General features: G+C 49.5%; 1 protein-coding gene across 2 annotated transcripts in view; it reads left to right on the top strand.

The window, feature by feature from the left end:
• Positions 1-23241, top strand: part of GALNT4 (polypeptide N-acetylgalactosaminyltransferase 4) — a 642979-nt gene that overhangs the window by 333552 nt on the left and 286186 nt on the right. For both annotated transcript variants that reach the window (XM_078687691.1, XM_078687692.1), the window contains exons 4-5: positions 11432-11601; positions 11689-11878. In XM_078687691.1, coding sequence (XP_078543817.1) covers positions 11432-11601; positions 11689-11878 — 360 coding nt within the window. The remainder of the gene's footprint in view (positions 1-11431; positions 11602-11688; positions 11879-23241) is intronic.

Genomic DNA, 23241 nt, shown 5'->3' with positions numbered 1-23241 from the left:
CATACCTACAGACAAACTAATCCCCGTGACAAGACTTGGACAGATATATACTACTGTTTGGTTATCCATACAAACAATGATTGAAGCCTTGAAAAAGTTTCTATGAAACAAAACACGTGTCGGCTGCCGGTTCAACGCTTGAAAAGAGGATTGCCACACCAAGCTGTTTATCCAGATTATATTGTTATTGTTTTTAACTTTGTAATTCAAGATTCTGGCATATATTCATATCAAATTGATTCGGCAACAACAATATTGATGTCCTGCTGGCACTTTGAATTGACTTGCTTGAATAACTTTATGAATTAACATAAAATTGAATAGGAGTGCCCAGGTCTATTTCTGTTGAGCATTTGAGCCTGGTTGGAATGTAGAACTACTTGAGATATTTTGCATGTAACCTTATTGAATTGAGCTTCAAAGTCTGACTGGCCTGCAGGGCAGTCTAGCAGTACCAAAGCAGCTTGACTGACAGTTCAGTGTGTGGGCTGTTGTTTTTAGCTGGGGATTTTCCTTCTATTAGCACAAGCATTGCAGGCAGCAAGCACAAATGCATGATGTCTCCCAAAACCTATCCAGCTTGTCTTTCAAAGCTGCCTTGATTGCAAATGGCTTAATCTTTTTGCTGTTTGATTCACTAATGGGTGCCAGTTTGATTTTGGTGCTGGTGAAAAACTCTGTTATAGTATCTATGGTGGGGGAGTTGATCCTACTTATTTTGTAACACTGGATGTTCATGAAAGCATTGCACCTTCAATGAGCTTCCACTGGTAGCCAGAAGGCTGCAACCCAGCGAGGAGCTGTGTAGGCTTTGTAGCAAAACCATATAAACGGGGATTTGCCCAGTTAAAGCAAAGCGGCTATCAGTGCCTGCTGCAGTTCAGTATGCTAAAAACAACAGGTGATGGACAGAATGCAGAACAATGTCATACATTCACCCCAGTACAGAGATCTGGGCCTAAATCAATCGTTGTTTTGCTCACCATGCCATTCCAGTTTAAACCCAGCCATATGCAAACGGGGATTTACCCAGTTAAAGCAAAGCGGCTATCAGTGCCTGCTGCAGTTCAGTATGCTAAAAACAACAGGCGATGGACAGAATGCAGAACAATGTCATACATTCACCCCAGTACAGAGATCTGGGCCTAAATCCATCGTTGTTTTGCTCACCATGCCATTCCAGTTTAAACCCAGCCATATGCAAATCAGTCTTGACCCTGTGCCCCATGGGAACAGTCCAGCCCGAACTGCCAAGCCAGGTCCTCCCTGGACTGGAATCAAGCATCCAAGGACCAGTTTCGGGCTTTCAGCCCTCATCAGCCTGGATAGCTTGATTCCAGTGGCATGGAGAGCACGGGACTCACGTCTAAGTATACCCGTCCCACTCGGGGTGACAAATGCAAAAAACAACAGGTGATAGACAGAATGCAGAACAATGTCATACATTCACCCCAGTACAGAGATCTGGGCCTAAATCCATCGCTTTTTTTGCTCACCATGCCATTCCAGTTTGAACCCAGCCATATGCAAATCAGTCTTGACCCTCTGCCCCATGGGAACAGTCCATTCTGAACTGATTTGCTCAAACGCTCCATCCATCATCCCCTTTTGTATCGCGCAGTTCAGTATGCTAGCACATCCTGAGTCGGTGGTCAGAGGCGCTTCCTGTGATTAAAATAAACATTGGTAAAGCCAGAAGGTCTTGTCTGTGCGAGAGATATTGGCTATGACAATGTGCTTTAGCCATTATGTTCACCCGTGTGAGTGCTGTTCAGCATGGGTAAAAGTTAGTGGTGTGGAGTGTGGTGAGGCAGATTGGAGTGGGATAGATTGAGGTAGGCTGACATGGGTCAGAGGGGAGTGGGGTAGATTGGCATAGAGTGGAGTGACGGTAGAGTGCAGTAGAATAGATTGGAGTATACAGGGTGAATTGGAGTGGGGTAGACTGGAGTGGGGGAGTTGGGCAGATTAGTGTGATAGATTGGAATGGGGTAGATTGAATTAGGGTGGATTGGGAAACATTGGGGTACAGTGGGGTAGATTGAAGTGGAGTACATTGGGGTAGATTAGAGTGGAGTAGACAGGAGTGGGGTAGATTTGGGTAGAGTGAAGTGGGATATATTGGGGTAGATGGGGGAAGAGTGGAGTTATTGAGGTAGAGTGGAGTGGGGTAGACTGAGTGTAGTCTGGTAGATTGGACTGGAGTGGCGTAGATTGGGTGAATTGTAAGAAGGAAGAATGGAATGGAGTGGAGACGATTGGAGTGGGGTGGATTGGAGTGCAGTGGAGTAGATTGCAGTGGGGGAGTGCAGTAGATTGAACTGGGGTAGATTGGGGTGAAGTAGAGTAGAGGGGGTACAGTGGGATAGAGTGGTGTGGTGTAGATTGGGGTAGAGTTGAGTGGGATATATTGGGATTGATTGGAGCGGAGTGGCATGGATTGGGGAAGAGTGTAGTGCAGTGGATTGGGGTTAATTGAAGTGTGGGTTACAGTGGAGTGGGGTTGTTTGGAGTGGGGTAGGTAGGAGTGGAGGCGAGTAGATTGGAGTGGTGTTGGGTAGATTAAGATGGAATGGGGTAGATTGGAGTGGGATAGATTGGGTGGGTTATAGTTGGGTAGATTGGAGTGAAGAGGGGTAGACTGGAGTGATATTGAAAGGAGTGAGGTAGATTGGAGTGGAGTTGAATAAAGTGGTGTGGGGTAGATTGGGATTGGGTGGGTAGATTGGAGTGGGGTAGATTAGGTTTGGGTGGATTGGGGTTAATTGAAGTGTGGGTTACAGTGGAGTGGGGTTGTTTGGAGTGGGGTAGGTAGGAGTGGAGGCGAGTAGATTGGAGTGGTGTGGGGTAGATTAAGATGGAATGGGGTAGATTGGAGTGGAATAGATTGGGTGGGTTATAGTAGGGTAGATTGGAGTGAAGAGGGGTAGACTGGAGTGATATTGAAAGGAGTGAGGTAGATTGGAGTGGAGTTGAATAGAGTGGTGTGGGGTAGATTGGGATGGGGTGGGTAGATTGGAGTGGGGTAGAGTAGGTTAGGGTGGGGTAAATTGGAGTGGAGTAGATTAGGGTAGATTGGAGTGGACAGATTGAATGGGGGTATATTGGAGTAGGATAGTTTGGGTTAGAGTGGGGTAGTGTAGATTAGAGTGGGATGGACTTGGTTGGAACGAGCTAGATTGGACTGAAGTGGGGTAGATTTGGATTGCATGTGGTGAATTGAAGTGAAGTGGAGTTGGGTAGAGTGGAATGGAATGTGGTAGATTGAGGTGAAGTGGGGGAGATTGGGTGGATTGGAGTAGGTATATTGGGGTAAAGTAGAGTGGGGTATATTGGAGTGAAGTGGGGAGGAGTGGAGTTTCGATTGAGGAAGAGTAATGTGGGGTAGATTGGAGTGAAGTGTTTTGGAGAGGGATGGATTAGGGTACAGTGTAGTGGAGTAGATTGGGTGGATTAGAATAGGGCAGATTGGAATGGAGTGGTGTAGATTAGGATGGAGTGGCGTAGATTGGAGTGGGATAGATTGCATGGGTCATAGTAGGGTAGATTGGAGTGAAGTGTGGTAGATTAAATTCAATCAATAGGGGAAAGTCCACCCTATACTTGGCACTCTGAGGTGCGCTGTGAACGTACAAATCCCTCTGTAATTCGGTGTCCGGTGTTAGAAGCCGAATTACGGAGGGATTTCTCCATTCACAGCACACATCGAAGTGTCAGGTATAGGGTGGACATTCTCATATTGATTTGTTTTAATTAATTTCACAAACCGAGCACGACACTTGGATGGCTACTTCAAAATCTTGTTCACAAAGTGCACATCCAGTAATATTGTTGATACGAGTGCCGCATCAGAAATGGCTTACATGTAGGAAACATTATCCATTATAATGGCAATATGACTGGAATTAATTGATGCCAGTGAGTTTTCTGCCCTGAAGAAGTACATTGTCTATTCGACGAAACGCGTTGGCTGGTTCTTTACTAACATTTATATGAAGCACCAATAACCGAAGAATACAACTGAATCACCTGAGAATCATTTTTATTAAATATGAAATATTCATGTGCTAACATTGTTCTTTCGTTTACATGTGGTGCAACTTTTTTTTTTGTGTTTGTACGCATTTTTTCCCCAGTGTAGGGAGCACTTTATGGGCAGAAAGTGCATGCAGAGTAGTGTACACAGGACATAGGATATTATCCAACCTTCTCTTTGACCATAGGGATATAGCGGTGAGAGTGATGTAGTTATCTCTAGGTCCACTACTCTGTTTTATGTCATCACCTAGTGTATTGATGTGTTTTGATCGTATTCAAATATTGGTTTCCACCACACTTCAGAATTACAAAAAAAATGTGTTTCATTTGTACTCATTCTGATATATTCCGAAACATCAGCACACTACATTTTTTGCTGTTGTGTACTAGAAGAAAAAAACTTCCTCCACACTGTTCTCTTACATGGATACTCAGCAGTATTGTCACATAATTTCTATCAGTTTGAAGTCAGAGAAAGGAAAGTAAACACCAAGCTCCCTGAAAGACAAAGCCTTACATGTAACCTTTATCTTTGAATGCTCAGAAAATGGGAGAAGACAAGAACAAGATTTAAAGGCTTGTTTAAAGAAAACCAGTTTGTGGAACAAACAAGTAAATAAGGTTTGGGAAATGGAGGGACAAACTCAAGTTGGACAGAATAGGGCAAATAAAGCCGGCAAATAGAAAGCCAGAAAATGTGAGTTACAAACCACAAAGCCATTGGTAAGCAATGGGTGGAATGGATTCTTTTTTTTTTAAATGTATTTATTGGCATTTCAATAACATACAATCAAGGGACATAGAGCTGGCACATACAGTATAATAGTGACACAGTTATTTTTTAGCATGGACATATCTATCAAAGACTAAGGCATTGCCCCCCACACAGTCGACAGTGTTGACACGTAAACAGTACGCTTCCCCGTCAAAGGCCTCCGCCGCCCACATTGCACCCGCCCCACACCCAAAAGAGGAACCCCAGCCCGTGCCCTCTAAACAAGTGTCTCCTCGTAAGTGTGCTATGATGTGTCCTCTGTGGTCCCCCCGCCTCCAAAACTAAGTGTGGCTCGCTCGGGTCATGAGCCTCCTGTGCAGACCTCTTCTCCAGGTACAGTGCCCAGTAGTTCTTAGGACGGTTACGGGGAGGAAGCAGTTCACTACATAGTTCCGTTTGCGTGCAACAATACAGCATATCACTAGACCATTTAGCTAGCGTCAGGGTCGGCCCGCGCATCCAGGTGAGCGGGACACATCTCTTGGCAATCAAAAAGGTCATATCCACAAGCCTTCGCCGTTCAGTTGTAATATCTTTAGAATACCCCAGAAGGGCCAGTAGAGGAGATGGGGTTAGCGCCAATCCGGTGACTCTGTTCACTTCGTCGTAGACCGCGCACCAAAAATCTGAAACTTTCGGACATAGCCAGGCTAGGTGCAAAAAGTCGGCAGTCTGTTCCTTGCATCTCTCGCAGCCGGAGCTCTCCCTCAACCCGTATCGGAACAATCGCTCAGGGGTGTAGTATACCCTATTCAGGAATTTAAAGTGCATCAGATGGTGGCGACCGTTCAGAGACACTCTCTTAACATTTGCGCAGCAGTATCTCCACTTTTCCTCAGGGAGGTCAGTTGCCAGGTCAGCCTGCCATGCCAATCGAGGCTTAGTATAATTCGCTGTCCGTTCTGTAAGTATGATGCGATACAAGTTCGTAATTAATTTAGCCGGCGTCTTAGCAGTAACAACAAAGTCATATGCCAAGACTGTCTGGGGTTCAGCCATATCCTCACCTAGCAGCTCCTTCAAAGCATGTCTAACTCTGTGGAACTTGAAGCGTGGGAGAAGTAGAGCACCAGAATTGCCTTCCCGGTCTATTTCCTCCCAGGTGCGAGCCCTGTCGTCCGCAAATAGTTCGTCCATGTGGTCAATCTTCATTTTAGTAAGAGCGGATACCACGCCTCTATCTCTGCAGGGGTCGAGCCACGAGCACCAGGCCAATTGCGCTCCCGGAGCGTATAGCAGCGAGCAAGCCTGAGCATCCATCAGGTGATGCCAGGCATGTGTCACAACGTTCAGAGAATCTAGGATGCCCGTGCGCCAGTCTCTAGGGCGGGACATCAGCGCCGGTAGCGGAGTTGGGTCGGCCACTATCGCTTCTATTCGAAAGTGCAGCGCGTCGGCTGGGCCATGTATCCAGCCATACGCATGTGGGCTTTGTGCTGCTCGATAGTATAGCTCCACGTCCGGAGCGTGTAGGCCTCCTTTCTCGTAGGGCCGGGTGAGTATGTCCCACGCCACCCTGGGCTGCTTCCCAGCCCATGCCAGTCGCAGCACCAGAGAGTGAAGCTGCCGAAAGAATGCCCCCGATAAAACCTTGGGTATATTACTGAATAGAAATAAGAAGCGGGGGAGTACGATCATTTTCAGCAAGGATATGCAGCCCATCAATGACAAGGAAAGATTTATCCATTTGTTCACATCGTCCTCCAGCTTAGAAATTGCCACCCCGTAGTTCTCCCGGATGTATGACATTACAACGCATGCTTTTACATCGCATGCCTTTACAACGCAGTTTTTACAACGCAAACCTTTACAACGCATAGCGCTTTGGGGTGCTGGATAGTGAATAGTTTAATTTACTATTCCAACTCCAGTCCCCGTGGACACTAGGGAAGGTGTTGGATAATAAATTAAACGTATTCCCTATCCTAGAGCGCCCCCCAGCGCAATGCGTTGTAATGGTTTGCGTTGTAAAAGTTGCGTCGTAAAAGCACTGCGTGGTAAAAGTTGCGTTGTAAAGGATGTTTCCCAGTTCTCCCTGAGGACCACCTCCGAGTCAGTGGTCTACTGAATGGGGTAGTCCGAGTCAACTCTCTTGGTGGCAGGGGTGAGCGGGAACATTATTGTCTTGCTCCAGTTCACATGTACCCCCGAAAGTGAACTAAACAGTTCCACCTCGCGCAGCACCGTCGAGAGGTTGTCTTCCGGGTGACGCACATATAGTAGAGTGTCGTCCGCATACGTGGACACTATCAAGTTGTACGTGGGGAATCGTATACCATGGTGGCTATGGTGCTCGCACAAAGCGCAAGCTAGAGGCTCCGCAACTATGGCGTATAGGATGGGGAAAAGGGGGCAGCCCTGTCTGGTACCACGGCCTATATTGAAGGGCTCCGTCGTAAGCGAGCCTATGCAGACCCGTGCCGAGGGGGAAGCGTAAACCGTATTCAGTAGCTGGAGGAAAAGGTCACCCACCCCCATGCGGCGCAGCACCAGTCTGAGGAAAGGCCACTCAACGGAATCGAAGGCCTTTTCCATATCCAGGAAAACTGCTACCGCAGGTACATCCTCGCGTGTGTGTTGAAATGCCGCAAACACAGTCCTCAGGTTATATGTTAGGTTGCGGTTTGGGACAAAGCACACCTGCTCAGGGGCCACAAGCGTGGGGCTTAGACGGTTGGCAATGATTTTCGCGAATATCTTCGCATTGACATTAAGCAACGATAGCAGTCGATTTGAAGCGCAGTCCTCTGGGGGCTTCCCGGGTTTAAGGATAGCTGCTATAATAGCTTCCCCCATCGTGGGGGCATTTCTCCCGCCTCTGCCATCTGCTCAACGAGCGTCAATAATCTGGGTATCAGCAAATCAGAGTACGTTTTGTAGAATGAGGCCGTGAAGCCGTTGCTGCCTGGAGCACTGCCAGCCCTCATTGACGACAATTCCCAAACAATTTCCTCCCTCTCAAATGGGAAAACCAAGAACTCGCGATGTGTGTTGGTCAGCCATGGTAGCTGGATATGTGTTAAATAGTCTAATATGCGTTCCTCCAGAGCCGGCCCCCTGGAGGCGTATAGTTTGGCGTAATAGTCCCGAAATCGGGCCGCCACCTGCTCGTCAGGTAATCCTTCCCCAGTCTGAGGGGATCGCAGTGCAGGTGTTGTCGCACAGTGTCTGCGCTGCTTCGCCATTCGCGCCAGCACCGCTCCCGGGCGTTCTCCCTCGCCATAGGATCTCGCAATGGCATATTTCCCCAAGTGTTTTACCTCAGCGTCCGCCTCCTCGTGATATTCACGAATCGTTTGGGCCAAGTCTCGGAGCAGCTCTGCTCCAGAGTCATGCAGTCGTCGCGTCTCGATGTCCCTGAGCTTGTTTTCTAGTAAAGATAGACAGCCCCTGATTGATTTGAGGACACCCGCGTGCTTAGAGCTAGCAACTCCGCGCAAATAGGCCTTGAAGGCCTCCCAGACCGTCAAAAAGGAGTCCACCGAGCCAACGTTCTTATCAAAGAAGTCCTCAATGGCAGTAGCTAATTCTTCCCGGAAGGCGTCGTCTAACAGCGAGTAAGGAGGGAGATGCCAGGAAAAAGGAGGGGGTCGTCTCGCCAGAGCCCTAAGGGCAACTAGCATCGGGGAGTGGTCAGAACAAGTGCGGGGTAGTGTTACACACGACTGTACCATAGAGAGGAGGTGTGAGGTGGTCAACCAATAATCTATGCGGGTATGGATATCATGCGGAGCTGAATAATGCGTATATCCCCCCTGTGTCGGGTGCCTAGTTCGCCATACGTCCTGCAGTCCCAGTCGTGTCATCTCAGCCTCCAGAACTCTGCCAGAGGCCGAAGGGCGTCTGTCGGGGCCATCTGATCTATCAAGCGCAGGCTGTCTGACCATGTTAAAATCACCTACCCACAAAACATGTTCACCTCAGAGGTCCCGCACCCTTGAAGCCAACGTCAAGTAGAAGGAAGGGCAGTCATAGTTAGGGCCGTAAGAGTTTACTATGTGTAGAGTCATTCCCTTTCCAACACATTTCGTGATGACGTAGCGTCCCTCCCCATCAGTGTCACCGGGGTCAATGTCAGTGAGGCCTTAGGGTTCACCCAGGTCAGAACGCGCCTGGCATGAGAGGTGAAACCAGCAGCATGTATGTTGTTAGACAAACCCCTGTAGTTTAGCGTCGGACTGTCGGGACACAAGTGGGTCTCCTGAAGTAGTGCTATATCTATTGCATGTCTAGAGGTACTGAAGCACACGCCTGACCTTTCTGTGGTCGTTCAGGCCTCTAACATTCCAGGTCAGCAATGTAATTGTGTCATTGTCGTGCATCTGCTGTGTCAGGATGGGGGAAATGATGTATGTAAGTGATCAAGTTTAACTGCCCATGGCAGTGTCCAGTGTATCTGCCGTTTCATGCCCGCGCCAGCAAGACTCCCTTTTGAGCGAACAACAAACAAACAATCCCCCCCTCCCACAGTCAGCTCTAAAAGAACATGTAGATCTGCCCTTAGTCCTTCCCACGCCTGCCCAACCCCAACTCGGCCGCGACCCATCTTCCCACCCAGCTGTATCCCGCCACAACCCCCTCCATAGCTCCAAATCCCCCCATCCCTCACCCCACCAACCTTAAAACTAATACAAAAGACAAATCAAAAAAGAGAAAGGATCCCCAAGTGGAGGAGCCTCACTTAGAAAGGTGTATAACACGCAGGGGCGTAGGTAGCTCACCAACAACAAGTCTAGAACAATTTCTCTCTGTATAACCCGCTGCAGCATCCCGCTCCCCCGCCTCTAAAATAAAATAAAAGGTTATAGCAAGTGGTCCCAGACAACATAGCAATGCTCCTAGAACAAGAGAACGTCTGCACATTATATCTGACTATACCACCCTCCTAGAACAAGAGAACGTCTGCACATTATATCTGACTATACCACCCTCCCTCACAGACAACTGTCGTGAACACCAATCATGTCCCATGCAACCAGTCACAAGTAAGGATCCTGTAGCTCTACATGTGATCTGGGACGGGCACGTCGTCACAGGGCATCCGCTCGCTCCCAAGCGTTTATTTACATTATTGCTGAGGGCTCAAGGGCGAATAATGTAGCACTAATGACATACCATCAGTAAACACCCCCCCCCCCTCACATCTCGCCTGGTCACAGGCCCATAGTGTCATAACGGCCCAGGAGATAGGGCCCAACAGGGACAGCAGTCTAGTCCAAAAATACCAACATCAGGATCCATAGGCTGTACCACACAAAGTTACAGCCACCCAGGGCGGTTTGAGTACCTCAACTAGTCGCAGTCCATGACCTCAATCCTGTTCGTCCAGGGAGCCTTCTACGGAGTCTTTAGGACGACCGCCCTCTGATGAATGTCGCGTTTCCCTGCACCAGTCTTTCAGGGCCTTCTGGAGCGCTCTCGGGTCCGTGAATATCGTGGACTTCCCCTGCCGGTTGACTCTCCGCTTTGCAGGGTACAGCATGGCATAATCAACTCCTAGTTCGCGAAGTTGGCGTTTCATTGGCACAAACTGACGCCTCACCTCCTGCACCCTTGCCGTAAAATCAGGGAAGAGAGAGAGTGTGGAACCCTCATAGGTCAGCGGTTGTTTCTCTCGGGCAAGCTTCAATGCCGTATCTCAATCCCTATAGTTAAGCAGTTTGGCTATAATGGGACGCGGGGGGCTCCCGGTTTAGGTCTTGGGCCCAAGGTGCGGTGCGCCCTCTCAATAACAAACATCTCCGAGAAGGCCGTCTCCCCCAGCAGTTTTTTCAAAAGGGTCTCAACGAACAGTTCCATGTTTCCTGTCTGCGTACTTTCCGGCAAGCCTGTAATGCGTATATTACATCTGCGAGACCGCGCCTCTAAGTCTTCAGCCTTGTCCTGCAGGAGTTGGATCACCTTGCCAAGCTGCTTATGTTCAGAGTCCAAAGTTGTCTGCGCCTCTTCCACCTCACCTATGCGGCGCTCTGACATATCGAGCCGTTCGGCGTGTTTGTCTAGCCTCTCCGCCATCCGATCCATACAGTACGTGAGGGCGTCCATCTTTGCACCTAAGGAGGTGATCCGCCCTGCAAATTCTTTTCCATGGCCAGTAAGATGCAGCGGATGTCCGGTTCCGTCGCGTCTCCCTCCGCCGCCGACCCCGCTCCGTCCGGGTGGAATGGATTCTTTGTTAAGGTTTCTGAGTGTCCCCCAAGATGTCTTTAGCAAACCAGACATCTGCGCTGTGTGGCAGGCTATGACCTAAAGCTGGCTGAGCAGGACAGAGTAGATTTGTCTTGGGAAACTGATCGCTAGACGGCAACCACACATCTTTAACATTTATGTAGCGGAAGAGGAGCCTCAACATATTATCCTTGCTGTGTGCCTACCAGTAGCAAAAGTGTGACTTTAAAACATGCTTCTTCATGGTGTCCTTGAGAACCTATTTGTCATATTTTACCCATCAGCGATTTGTGAATTTTTATAGTGTTTTGTCATTTGTTCATACTATATATTCTTTGTTTGAGTTTACGAGGTAGATTAGGGTTCTTGGAATGTAATAGATATTAGTAAATGTTTTAGTATTACTGTCACATGTAATATAGAAAATAACTGTGTTTGTTTCATGTCTAGATGTAAACATAAGATATTCAACTACAGAAACCTTCCAACCACATCAGTTGTGATTGCATTCTACAATGAAGCATGGTCGACGTTGCTGAGGACGATACACAGTGTTCTAGAGACATCTCCTGCTGTACTCCTAAAAGAAATTATACTTGTGGATGACTATAGTGATAAAGGTAACAAATGCTGATATACATTGTAGACTTTTTGTACAGCGTGTAACGAAAGAATGTTAGGTTAATAATGTTTTTTTTATATTTAAGTGTATTTGAAGTCACAGCTTGAAGTTTATATCAGTGGTTTGGAAAGAGTTCGCTTGATAAGAACTAATAGGCGAGAAGGCCTGGTTCGTGCACGATTAATTGGAGCCACATATGCCACTGGGGATGTGCTCACATTCTTAGATTGCCACTGTGAATGCATTGCTGGATGGCTAGAGCCACTACTGGAGAGGTATAGTATGATTTTCTTTATTTATAGAAAATAGAAAATGATATATATGTTACAAACTATGTTCCTCCCTAGGTGTGATAAAATATACCACACATGAATTAAACAAAACACATGAAATCCACTTCTCAGCCTCTTCACGTTTATTCCTAATTTTTCTTTTTCATAATACGTATTTGTTTTTGGTATCAAAACATAAAAGCAATCGCCATAAAACAAACGTTTACATAACATGGTGTGGCCCTCTATACCGGCTTAATCTCTTTATACTTTATCACAGCACCCATACAACAACATTATTCATTTCCTAGTACGTTTCTCTTCCAACCACAATGTTGCCTAGTCTAACTCAATTTGTGTAAGCTGTTGTCTCACCAAACCAATTAGGTCTTCTGTAGCCAGTTTCTGAGTTGTCTACATCGTTGCATTAATTCCCCTGTATTCCATCTGTTCCACCTATATTTTGGAGTGCTTCTGTGGGCAGTCCCTTACCTGATATATTGGGATCTCCACTGTCATACATTGATCTAAGCCATGTGCCCAATCCGGGGATTATGCCTGCCGCTAGTGTCCCTCATTACCCTCACCAACCCCAAGTGAAGCAATTCATAGGCCACCTATAACTTCTCCCAAAATTGTCCACGCTAAGTCCCAAAAGGACGTAATACCAGGACACTCCTTGAAGGTAATACCTACAAGCATACTAGTGATTCTGCCCTTCCTGCCCGCCACCAAACCAAAACTGGTCCCAGGATGCTTGTTTCTGGTTCAGGAAGGACCCGGCTTGGCAGTTCTGTTCCCATGAGGATCAGGGTCAAGATTGAGTTGAGTCCAAACTGGGGTAGCATAGAGAGCAAAGGAACAATGGATTTAACCCAGATCTTCTGACTGTGGGGAGAACGTTTGATTTATTCCACATTCCGGCCATCATTTGTTGCTGCTGCATGGCCTAACTTATGTCATATATTTGCAGTGTAATTTCTCCTCTGAGACGTCCCCAGTTTCATTTTGCCAAGCGTGTCTCAGTTTCTAAATAGTATTAGGCATATTAATCACTAGGGAGACCATGATTCTTAATTAATCAGTTCTTGAGACTTTTTCTAGCCTGATATCAATCTCTAGTCCTGGTTCAAACTCAAATATGATAGAGTAATAAAAGCACTGCCTACCCTCAAATCACACCTGTCTGACCATGCCCTCATCTACATGATCTCCACATAAACTCACTGTTGGAACCAGCACTTTCTGGTTGGCAGAAGGGATGCCCCAGCCCGGCAGAACCTACTGGCTCCATCAAGAGCGGGTGTTTACATTTGATGTAAAACTTCTACTCACCGTTGGGTAGCTTAGCACTGACCTCTCAGGCTTAAGTCAGAGGCAATGTGTAAAGCAAAAGCACAGCAGTCTCTTGCAACAAATATATTGAGCTTCATAAAAGAGACCTCACACAGGATTTGTGAAAAAACTTTTATGTTCAACATTCAACACACATTAAATCAAGAGCATGGACATCGAAGGGGCGTGGCTAGCAGCCGGCGAGCATGGCCGCTAGCTAAGGGAGCTGCTGCATCCCCATCGAATATCCTACATTATCCAATGTCGTTGGGAGCGGTGCTTGCGCTCAGGGAGTGCGGGAAACTTGGGAGTCCAATTGGGGGCGAAGCGGCGGTGATAAAATGGACGAGTGGGAGGGAGCTCAGCAGACGAAGACGGCGGCCTCAACATGGCGGCGATCAGTGAGGCGGCCATATCGTATTGATCTCGGCGGCGATGTCATATTGATCTTGGCGGCACCGGTGAGCTGCGGCCCCGTCGGGCGAGCTGGGTGAGGTTGGGAGGCGACGGCGGCCCAGTGGGAGACTTGATTGAGCTCTGGATCGCAGCAGGGCCAGACCGGAGATGAGGCGGTGGACTTCCCTGGGAGGAGGCCATAAATCGTCGACCCGGCTTTGCAGACCTGCCGGGCCTCGACTGGGCCCGACTGCATAAGGATCCTTTGCGGCACGGGGGTTACAAGGGGCACGAGTGGGACCCTTTGGAACCGACGACCCCCTCCACTCTGGCTCCACGGACAGACCATGCCCCGAAACAGCGGGCAATGGACATCTAATACCCAGCTGAGGCCGACAGCCATAGGCCGTCAGACCAGATCCTGAGGGAAGGGGGACTGCCTCCTTTTAGGGTCAGAAGACTTCGATTTCCTGCAGTAGCAGAGGGGATAGACGAATAGTGGGCGATTGGGAAGTTAAATCATAGCTGCCTATCCCAGCGCAATGAGCACCCCAAATTGGGGTGGAGACCTCAACACCTGGAGCCAGCGTGAAGGGACCACAGAGAAAACCGACAGGCCAACAGCGGGAGTGCTGCACCCGCTGGGTAGGCGGCGGAGAGTATCACAGTGGTCCCTAATCTCCCGATTTGACTATACAACTTCAGGTCGCCCATATGGCAACAGGCAGAGGTCCAAAGGCCAGCGCGCAGAGCAGACTTGCCACATTTGCCTGGAATAAAACGGGGGAAGACCGGGAAACGCATCAGATGGATAAAACAGAGGAGCAAAATGCCCCAAAGTCGGGGTCGGACCCCACACTTCATGATGTCATGGCAGCCATAAATGGAGTACGCACTTCCCTGGACTCCGTTACCGTAGAGGTGTCGCTCCTCAGAGCGGACTTTCGGAAATTGGATGAAAAAGTGAAGGAACTCAAAATTGTCACAACAGCGCTGCAAACTGACACCTCCCAGCTCCAAATGCAGGTAGCTGACCTACAGCTAAAGCCAACAGAGAATGGCGCAGCAACTTGATGAATACGAAGGGGAGGGCCTGTCGTAATAACATACGCATTTTAGGAGTCCCGGAGCGGGCTGAGGGGCCAGCAGTTGACCTCTATGTGGAAGAACTGATAACCAAACACCTACAACCCAAGACCCTGTCACAGTATTTCTCGATAGAAAGTGCACATAGGGTGCCGGGAGGAAGGCCAAAGCCTGGGGCCCCCGAGACCCCCCATCGCCCGTTTCTTTAACTATCGGGACAGAGATATCATATTGCAAACAGCTAAGTCCAGCCCACTGCTAAGGATCGACAACAACGAAGTTACCTTCTTTCCGGACTTCACAGCCAAAGTACAAGCACAGAGACGAAGCTTTCAGGCAGTAAATAAAGAACTCGGGGACCGGGAAGTGAAATATGCCATGCTTTTTTCCAGCGAAGCTCAGGGTGGAATCGGACGGCAAGGCATGGTTTCTCACAGTGCCCGAGGAGGTGCAAGATTGGTTGGAAGGTTGGCTCAGGGTGGGGGGCCAAAGACGAGATTGCACTGGAGGACCCCCGCAACAGAGAGGAAACTTAGTGAACATATCTATGGGGGACTCCGATGCCACGGGCAAGAGGGAGAAGGAGCCTACCTGAACGAGGGAACAAGGCCTGAGAGCTGAGAATTCTACGAAGAAGCGAGTGTCATAGATGTGGTGGAACTGTTTTTTTTTTTGTGTACCCGTATGACTGTGACTGCTTGTTTAAAAAAAAAAAAAATCTTCTTCCCCTGTTATACATTTTGTTTGACTTGCTTCGCACTGAGGGAGGTATTATTAGACTGCTTCACCAGGATGGACGATGGTTAGACCGTAACAGACAAGATGTAATGTGTGGCTAGCGGGGATGAGGGCAGGCAAAGCTTGAGGTTCTTTCCGTATTTTGGGGGGACGCGAGAGGCACTCTGTCTAGTTGGGGAGTGGGTAGTTCTAAATCCACGGACAGGGGGGCAGTAGATGGGGGTCGAGGGGGTGTTTACTTTTTTCAAGGTACAGTGGTTTTACAAAATGACTCTGGTATATTACAAAGTACAGTCAGTCTAGCCGATTTTAATGGCGGAGGAAGTCACATTGGGGACAGTACGCAGGCTCAGCGAGCACTGCATGCAATTGATCCGTTGGTATTGAATAACTGTGTGGTGATTTTCGTCATGGTCCACGATGGGGGATGAAAAAGCTTGTTCACTCTCTGTTATAACTTGGAATGTGAATGGGGTGGGTGATAAAATTAAAAGGGAAATTGTCCAACAATATCTGAAGAGACAATCTCCGGATCTGGTATTACTACAGGAGACGCACTTGGTTAGGCACAAAAGTAAGGCCCTCATGAGATGGGGATACAAACTTCTCGTACATGCAGACTACACTACAGGCTCCAGAGGCACGGGTATTCTGGTTAAAAGAAGCACACCTCTTATTGTACACCGTACATGGCCGACCCAAGGGGAAGATTTGCTGTTCTAGAAGCCCAATGGGAGGGGCGGGCGTTGAACGTGATTTCAGTATATCTGCCACCAGCATTGGGTAAGGAAGCTTTGGCAGACCTTGCTAGTATACTGACCGATCTTCCGGTAGCGCCACTATACTAGGAGGTGACAATAATATGACAATGGATGATACGATAGACAGACATCCACAGTGGCAGGTAACTAGATCCCAGGGGCCTATGGCGGAATTTACCACAGCAATGGGGCTGCTGTTGGGCGAGTTCTACAACCGATGACACATCATACACGTATTTCTTTAGCGCACACAACAGTTTATCTCGTATTGATTACTTCCTCACACATACAGACTCATTGGGCAGCTTTAGGTGCCCCCAAGTCCTGCCGAGAGGCATCTCCGATCATTCCCCGGTCAAGATTGAATTTACGCACTGGGAAAGGCAACCCCGTACCACCATAGTCTTAAATCCATGGCTGCTGAAAATTCCTGACATAAAAGAGGAACTTTGCATGCAAACTGGTGACTATTTCAAAGAAAATCTGGGCTCAGTTGATTCGGCGCTAACCATATGGGAGGCATTCAAAGTGGTTTTGAAGGGGCAAGCCTAGTTTCTCAAAACGGGGTATATTCAAAAGAAGCGCCAACTATTGGTCAGGCGGAGCACGAACTCCAACAGATGGAGAAGGATCACGCTAATAACCCATCAGAGGACACTCAACACCGCTTGGCACTTCAAAAGAGTATAGACTTAAAACTAGAGAACATATGATGGCCAAATACCATAGTGTTCGAGGCATGTGGGCTGCTAAATTCATATCTTAGCATTAGATCGCCGCCTAGTGTTGGGCTCGGATGATTGCACATTGTTGTCCTGGAAGAGTCTTCGAAGTATCCTGAGATAGGTGGCTCCTCCCCTGGACTACAGTGCGCATGGGCATCGGCTCCATCCCCAGATTGTTTTTTTCCGCCATTGGGTTCGGATGTGGTCTCGACGTCTTACTGTCGGAACCAAGTAAAACTATCTTTTACCGGCCAAAAGGCCTCGATTTTCTTGCGTCGGTATTGTCTGCGCTCGGTCTCGAGTCTTCCGTCTCTTGAAGCCGGAATAAGCGGAGTTTTCTTCGCTTTCTAAACTTTGAGGCCTTCTCATCGCGACACGACAGCAAGCCTTTACGGACATGGAGCGGAGCCCGTTCAAGTACTGCCCGCTCTGTGGGTCCAAGTACCCACACATCGATCTACACCCTGTGTGTAACAAGTGCCTTTCACCGGACCACGACGACGGCAAGTGCAAGGCCTGTGCACAGTTCCGCTCCAAGAAAACTCTCAAGCTTCGGCGCGCGGTGCGCTTGGAAGCTAGGCAAGCGGCCCCAGATCCGGAGAACATCTTCGGCGACCCGGAAGAAGAGGTCCAGGGTCACCTTCTACAAATCTCCCCATCACAGACGGAGGTCGAGGCGGATCCGGGAGACGACGACGGAGTCGCGGGTCAGGCCCTCGAATACGTCGAAGAGGTAGGAGACGACGATGAGATTTATGGGGCCGCGGCGGACAGCTCTGCGGACGAGCTCTGCCCCGAAAGTTTCGAGGATACCGACCGGGACACGGGATCGCCTGTCGGCCTTACCCTGGACCCGTTGCCGCAAGCCACAGCCCCGCCTTCGGGCCCGGCTACGGACTCACTTGCTGGGCGCGATGTTTCGAAACCGAAACTGAAACCGTCGGGGTCGTCAACACCTAAAATGGCCGACCCGAAATCGAAACTGAAACCAAAGGACTCGAGTGTCCCTAAGATGGCTGCCGTGCCTGTGAAGAAGTCGGTGCCCGTCACCCCGTCGGCTCCGTCGACCTCCGGTCCGCAGAAGCCGAGGAAGTCTGTCGATTCCGATGCTCCGAAATCGAAGCCGACGCCCGAGGAAGGGGCCCCCAAGAAAGATGGTCGGCACGGATCAGCGGCTCCGGCGCCGTCCAAGCCCGCCAAGGTCGGCTCCAAAGAGGCTACGCCCAAGAAGTCTGCGCCCCGGCCTCAAGATTCGGAGGAGCCGAAGAAGGTTTCCGCGCCCAAACCGCACAAGGCCCGCGAGGACGTCGGATCCGAGGGACCGCTCAAAGCATCCTTGTCGGCGACGAAACCCACTGGCAGTGTACCGTCCCCCATTGCGGAGTCACTGCAGAGAATCAGGGAGAAAGCCTTTGCTCCATCGGCTCCGATGCCATCACCGCAGCCGCAAAAGGACGCTCCGGCTAAGCCTTCTGGGAAACTCCTTTTTCTCTTGCCACCTAAGGAGGCGCCGAAAGCGTTTTCGACGAAATCGGCTCCGAAACAGGGTTCCTCGCTGCCTGACCCTCTTCCACGTCGTGTACTCGAATCGGAAGACGATTCAGAGCATTTCATCGATGCTGCCACCGGCAAGCTGACACTCTATAAACGGAAGATCACTTCGGAGCCGGTGGACCCCTACGTCATCCCGTTGAAGAAGAAGAGGGTGCCCCTTGACGCCTTAGGCCTCACGGAACCGATTCCGCCTCCTCCTAGACGGAGCCCTACTCCCTCCCCAGAACACTCTGTGGGTGAGGAAGATGATGAGGATGAACAGTACAATTTCCCCATCGATGAACCTGATGTCCAACCAGATTCATACGACGACACTGGTGACCAGAACACCCAAGGTGCGGGCCAAGACCCGCAGACCTTTAATCCACGTGCATCCCCGACTGAGGACTCAGCAGGATTTCATGCACTAATTGAACGGGCGGCGGCCAATCATGATGTGGACATGCATGCCGACCCGGTTGAGGAAGACTTCCTTTTTGACACCTTTGCCATATCTGAAAGGACAGTAAAGACACTTCCTATGCTGAAAGGTGTTCTCAAACATGCTGGAGACATTTTTAAGGAGCCTACGAGGGCTAGAGTGGTCAACCCTCGCATTGAAAAGAAGTACAGGCCTGCTCCTGCGGACCCCGTCTACATCCGGGGACAATTGCCACTGGACTCTCTTGTGGTTGCCAATGCCAGGAAACGTGCCAACTCCCAGACAACGGGTGAAGCTCCTCCCCCGGATAAAGAGTCCAAAGTGCTTGAGGCAGGAGGCAAAAGAGTGGCTGCACAGGCGGCAAACTTTTGGCGCATCGCAAATACACAGGCGCTCCTGGCGCGTTATGATAGGGCGCACTACGACACCCTAGAACAGATTATACAACACCTGCCCCCACAGTTCCAAGAAGGCACCAAGATGCTTATTGAGGAAGGAAAGCTAATATCAAACGCAGCCATCAAGTGTGCACTTGACGCTGCGGACACAGCTGCTAGGGCTATCAACACTAGCGTTATGCTGAGAAGACAAGCCTGGCTCCGCATCTCAGGGTTCAAGCAGGATATTCAGACAACAATTCTGAATCAGCCAGTCAATCCTGATAGTCTGTTTGGTCCGGATGTTGACACCACCCTAGAGAAGATAAAGAAGGACACGGAAACTGCTAAGTCTATGGGGGCCCTGCAGTCCCAACAGTTTCGTGGCAGCAATTTTCGTCGCTCAGGTGCACGTGGAGTCACCAGAGGACAGATGGGTCAACAATCCCAGTTCTCCAAAGGTGGGGCGCAATCCTCGTTCACTAAGCAGAACAAGGGAGGTTATAGGAATAACAGCAACAGAGGTCGCGGCAGAGGAAACAACAGCTCCCGCACCTCGACTCCAAGCAAACAGTGACTTTCTGTCACTGCCCCCCGACCACCTAACACCTGTCGGGGGGAGACTGCAGCAGTTCCTGCCCGTCTGGAGAAACATCACCACAGACAGGTGGGTGCGTCAACTGATCCAAAATGGTTATTGCCTAGAGCTGAAATCCACTCCACCCAACATCCCACCGAGGCAAAGGCCTATGTCCGCAGAGCATTTGCACTTATTGCAGCAGGAAGTGGTGGCGATGCTGCAAAAAGGCGCAATCGAGCTCGTGCCGGTGGGGGAGGAAGGCACAGGGGTATACTCCCGGTACTTCCTTATTCCAAAGAAGGACGGTTCTCTCAGGCCCATTCTCGATCTACGTCCCCTCAACCTGTACATACTGTCAGAGCATTTCCATATGCTTACACTGCAGCAGATTCTTCCCTTGCTAAACCAGGGAGACTTCTTAGCGACCTTAGATCTCAAGGATGCTTATTTCCACATTCCACTACACCCGTCACACAGGAAATACCTAAGATTCACTATTCAAGGCAGGCACTACCAGTTCAAGGTCCTACCCTTCGGAGTCACTACGGCCCCGAGGGTGTTCACCAAGTGTCTAGCGACAGTGGCGGCGCACCTCAGGAGGCAGAATATCCATGTCTACCCCTACCTAGACGACTGGCTCGTACAAGCCAAGTCAGAGCAACAGTGCGCCGCAGACATGTCGACTACAATTCACCTTCTTCACGATCTGGGTTTCTCCCTAAATTACCCAAAATCCCATCTTCAGCCGGCACATGTCCGGCAGTTCCTGGGTGCTACGATCAACACCCTGACAGCCATGGCTCAGCCAAACCAAGTCAGAATCGACAGCATTCAGTCACTGATCCAACGATTCCGACCGAGACACTCCCTGCCAGCGAGAGTGTTCATGCAGTTGATCGGCATGATGGCCTCCTGCATCTTCATAGTCCCTCACGCACGGTTACATATGCGCCCGCTCCAGGAGTGCTTAGCGAATCAGTGGACACAGGCTCGTGGGCAATTGACAGACCTAGTGTTGGTTACCAGTCGGGCATACGACTCTCTGCATTGGTGGACTCCACACAACCTTTGCAAGGGCCGACTGTTCCAAGAGCCCGTGCCGCAGATTGTCCTGACGACGGACGCATCCCTCCAGGGATGGGGAGCACATGTGCTCACTTACACGGTGCAGGGACTATGGACGACGCAGCAACAGAAGATGCACATCAACTATCTGGAACTGATGGCAATCTTCATGGCGCTCAAGTCCTTCATTGTACATCTGAGCAACAAGGTCGTGCTAGTCCGGACGGACAACATGACCGCGATGTACTACATTCAGAAACAGGGGGGCACCCACTCGCCACAGCTGTCTCATCTAGCTCAGAGCATGTGGAAGTGGGCCATTCAGAGGAACATTTTCCTCATGGCAGAACACCTCCCGGGCAAGGACAATCAGATGGCGGATCTGCTCAGCAGATACAGCCATCAGATGCACGAGTGGGAGATACACCCTTCTGTTCTCCACCCGTACTTCCAGCAGTGGGGTCATCCGGAGATAGACCTGTTCGCAACAAAGGAGAACGCAAAATGCCGACTCTTTGCCGCCAGGTTCCCTCACCCACAGTCGCAGGGGAATGCGATATGGATGAACTGGTCAGGCAAATTTGCATACGCTTTTCCGCCAGCCCCTCTAATACCGCTGGTCGCAAGAAAGCTAAGGCAGCACTCCATGACTCTCGTCCTGGTTGCTCCAACGTGGCCACGTCAAGCTTGGTACACCACGTTCCTCGAACTCTCAGTGGTGCCGCATCAAAGACTGCGCCTCACACCCAGTCTTTTGACGCAGAACCATGGAGACATTCAGCATCCAGATCCACGACAGCTCAACCTGGCGATCTGGCTCCTGAAGTCCTAGAGTTTGGATACCTTAACCTACCTCCAGAATGCATGAGTATCATCAAGGAGGCGAGGAAACCTACTACTAGAGCATGCTATGCTGCTAAGTGGAAGCGTTTTGTCATCTATTGTACGTCCAATGACATCAACCCGCTAGATGCATCTATTCCCAACATCATCTGCTATCTGTTACATCTCTACAAGTGCAATCTGGCGTACACTTCCATTAGGATACATCTCTCAGCCATAGCGGCTTATCTTCAGAACAGGCAGCACCTCTCTGTCTTCAGAGTGCCCGCCATTAAAGCCTTCCTCGAAGGTCTGAAGAGAGTCATTCCCCCAAGAACTCCACCAGCTCCGGTGTGGAACCTCAACGTCGTTCTCACCAGACTGATGGGGCCACCATTTGAACCACTGCACTCGTGTGAGCTCCAATTCCTTACGTGGAAAGTGGCCTTTCTGATAGCTATTACGTCTCTGAGGCGTGTCAGTGAGTTGCAAGCGCTCACCATACAAGAGCCGTTCATTCAAATTCACCCAAATAGGGTAGTGCTACGCACTAACCCTAAATTCCTCCCTAAGGTGGTGTCACAGTTTCATCTTAACCAAACTATCGACTTACCAGCATTCTTTCAAAACCCGCAAACGGTGGCGGAAAGAATGCTCCATACCTTAGATGTACGGAGGGCGTTGATGTACTACATAGACAGAACACAACCCTTTAGAAAAACAAAACAACTCTTTGTTGCCTTCGCACCACAACACAAAGGCAACCCGATTTCCAAAGCAGGCATAGCCAGATGGATTGTTAAGTGCATCCAGATATGTTATCAAAAAGCCAAGCGCACTTTAACAGTACCCCCCAGAGCACACTCCACACGCAAACTGGGGGCATCCATGGCTTTCCTAGGGAACATTCCTTTAGAGGATATTTGCAGAGCAGCCACGTGGGTCACACCACATACCTTCACAAAACACTACTGTGTTGATGTGCATTCCAAGCAGCAAGCAGCTGTAGGACAGGCTGTTCTCAAGACACTTTTTCAGGTTTCTGCAGCTGGCACGGGCAACCGCCGCTGATGGAGGGACTGCTATGTATTCTATGCTAAGATATGAATTTAGCAGCCCACATGCCTCGAACTGAATATGCTACTTACCAGTATGCATCTGTTCTTGGCATGTAGGGCTGCTAACATTCATATCGCCCGCCCTCCTCCCCGGTGCCTGTCGCAGCTGCAGATATACTATTGTATTTATTTCATTAGCATGGACATCCTTTACACTTTCACTCCATCTCCTGCCACAATGGCGAAAAACAATCTGGGGATGGAGCCGATGCCCATGCGCACTGTAGTCCAGGGGAGGAGCCACCTATCTCAGGATACTTCGAAGACTCTTCCAGGACAACAATGTGCAATCATCCGAGCCCAACACTAGGCGGCGATCTAATGCTAAGATATGAATGTTAGCAGCCCTACATGCCAAGAACAGATGCATACTGGTAAGTAGCATATT

This window comes from Lissotriton helveticus, chromosome 4_1 (assembly GCF_964261635.1).
Source record: "Lissotriton helveticus chromosome 4_1, aLisHel1.1, whole genome shotgun sequence".
NCBI lineage: Eukaryota > Metazoa > Chordata > Amphibia > Caudata > Salamandridae > Lissotriton > Lissotriton helveticus.
This window is presented reverse-complemented; position numbering and strand designations above follow the sequence as displayed.